The sequence below is a fragment of the Bison bison genome, unplaced genomic scaffold (genome assembly GCF_000754665.1).
Source record: "Bison bison bison isolate TAMUID 2011002044 unplaced genomic scaffold, Bison_UMD1.0 scf7180017864327, whole genome shotgun sequence".
Lineage (NCBI taxonomy): Eukaryota > Metazoa > Chordata > Mammalia > Artiodactyla > Bovidae > Bison > Bison bison.
In genome coordinates, this window is record NW_011494899.1 from 5,706,165 (window position 1) to 5,707,262 (window position 1,098).

The following is a 1,098-nucleotide window of genomic DNA, read 5'->3' on the forward strand; positions in this document are numbered from 1 at the left end:
GAGCCCAAGAGTCCTGGACCCCCAGCACATGTGGATTTCAGAAGTGGAGGGTCACAGAAAGCACCTGGCACCATCTTTAAAACGCAGGGTTCAAGCAAATATGCCTCATGCCATGAAGTCATTCAACACTGCCTTTGGAAGGCCTTCTTTCAGGATTTCCTAAAATACCCGGCAGCCTGGAGATAAAGGGCAACACTCACATAGCGGCTGCAGCCCCCCGGGGTTGATCCTGAACAAGGGTCCATCTCCACACAGAAGCTTCCATCTCCTTCGTATCCTGGTTTGCAAACACAGCTGCAAAGAAGAGTGAGCACAGTCAGCCCCAGAAATACAAGTAGCAACTATCCCCACCCCACTCCCCAAAAGACCAGCTAGCTAGAGGTAGATGGGTTCATGGCTCAGCACTCTGACGCTTTGCCCTTATGAGGGGAGCAAATGGCATAGTGGTCATGGTCACTCCTGGCTCTGTAGTCAGACATACCTGGCTGGGAATCCAGGCCCCACCTTTCAGTGGTTGTGGGACCCTGGGTGAGTCCCTTAACCTTTGGGAGCCTGTTTCCTTATCTGGAAAATGAGTTTAACATCTTTATAAAGCTATGTGTGAACGTGAAAATGTTAGTTGCTCCATAGTGTCCGACTCTTTGCAACCCTATGGACCATAGCCTGCCAGGCTCCTCTGTCCATGGGATTCTCCAGGCAAGAATACTGGAGTGGGTGGCCATTCTCTTCTCCAGGGGATCTTTCCAACCAGAGATCGAACCCAGGTGTTCCGAATTGCAGGCAGATGCTTTACTGTCTGAGCCACAGGGAAGTCCATATAACCCCTTAGGAAGATGCATTTCTGTTGCACCACCATGGAAGAGCAAAGCCAGTCTCTCCCTATGCCGCCTGCAGACTGGTGGGGGAGGTTGGCCATAAACAGGGATGGATGCACTTAGCTAGGCAACTCCAAATTAAGAAAAGTGAAAGTCACTCAGTGTCTGATTCTGTGACGTGATGGACTATACAGTCCATGGAATTCTCCAGGCCAGAATACTGGAGTGGGTAGCCTTTTCCTTCTCCAGGGGATCTCCCCAACCCAGGGACTGAACCCAGGTC

General features: G+C 51.1%; 1 protein-coding gene across 1 annotated transcript in view; it reads right to left on the reverse strand.

The window, feature by feature from the left end:
* Positions 1-1,098, reverse strand: part of STAB2 (stabilin 2) — a 169,621-nt gene that overhangs the window by 98,727 nt on the left and 69,796 nt on the right. The window contains exon 24 of the mRNA XM_010853421.1: positions 201-294. Coding sequence (XP_010851723.1) covers positions 201-294 — 94 coding nt within the window. The remainder of the gene's footprint in view (positions 1-200; positions 295-1,098) is intronic.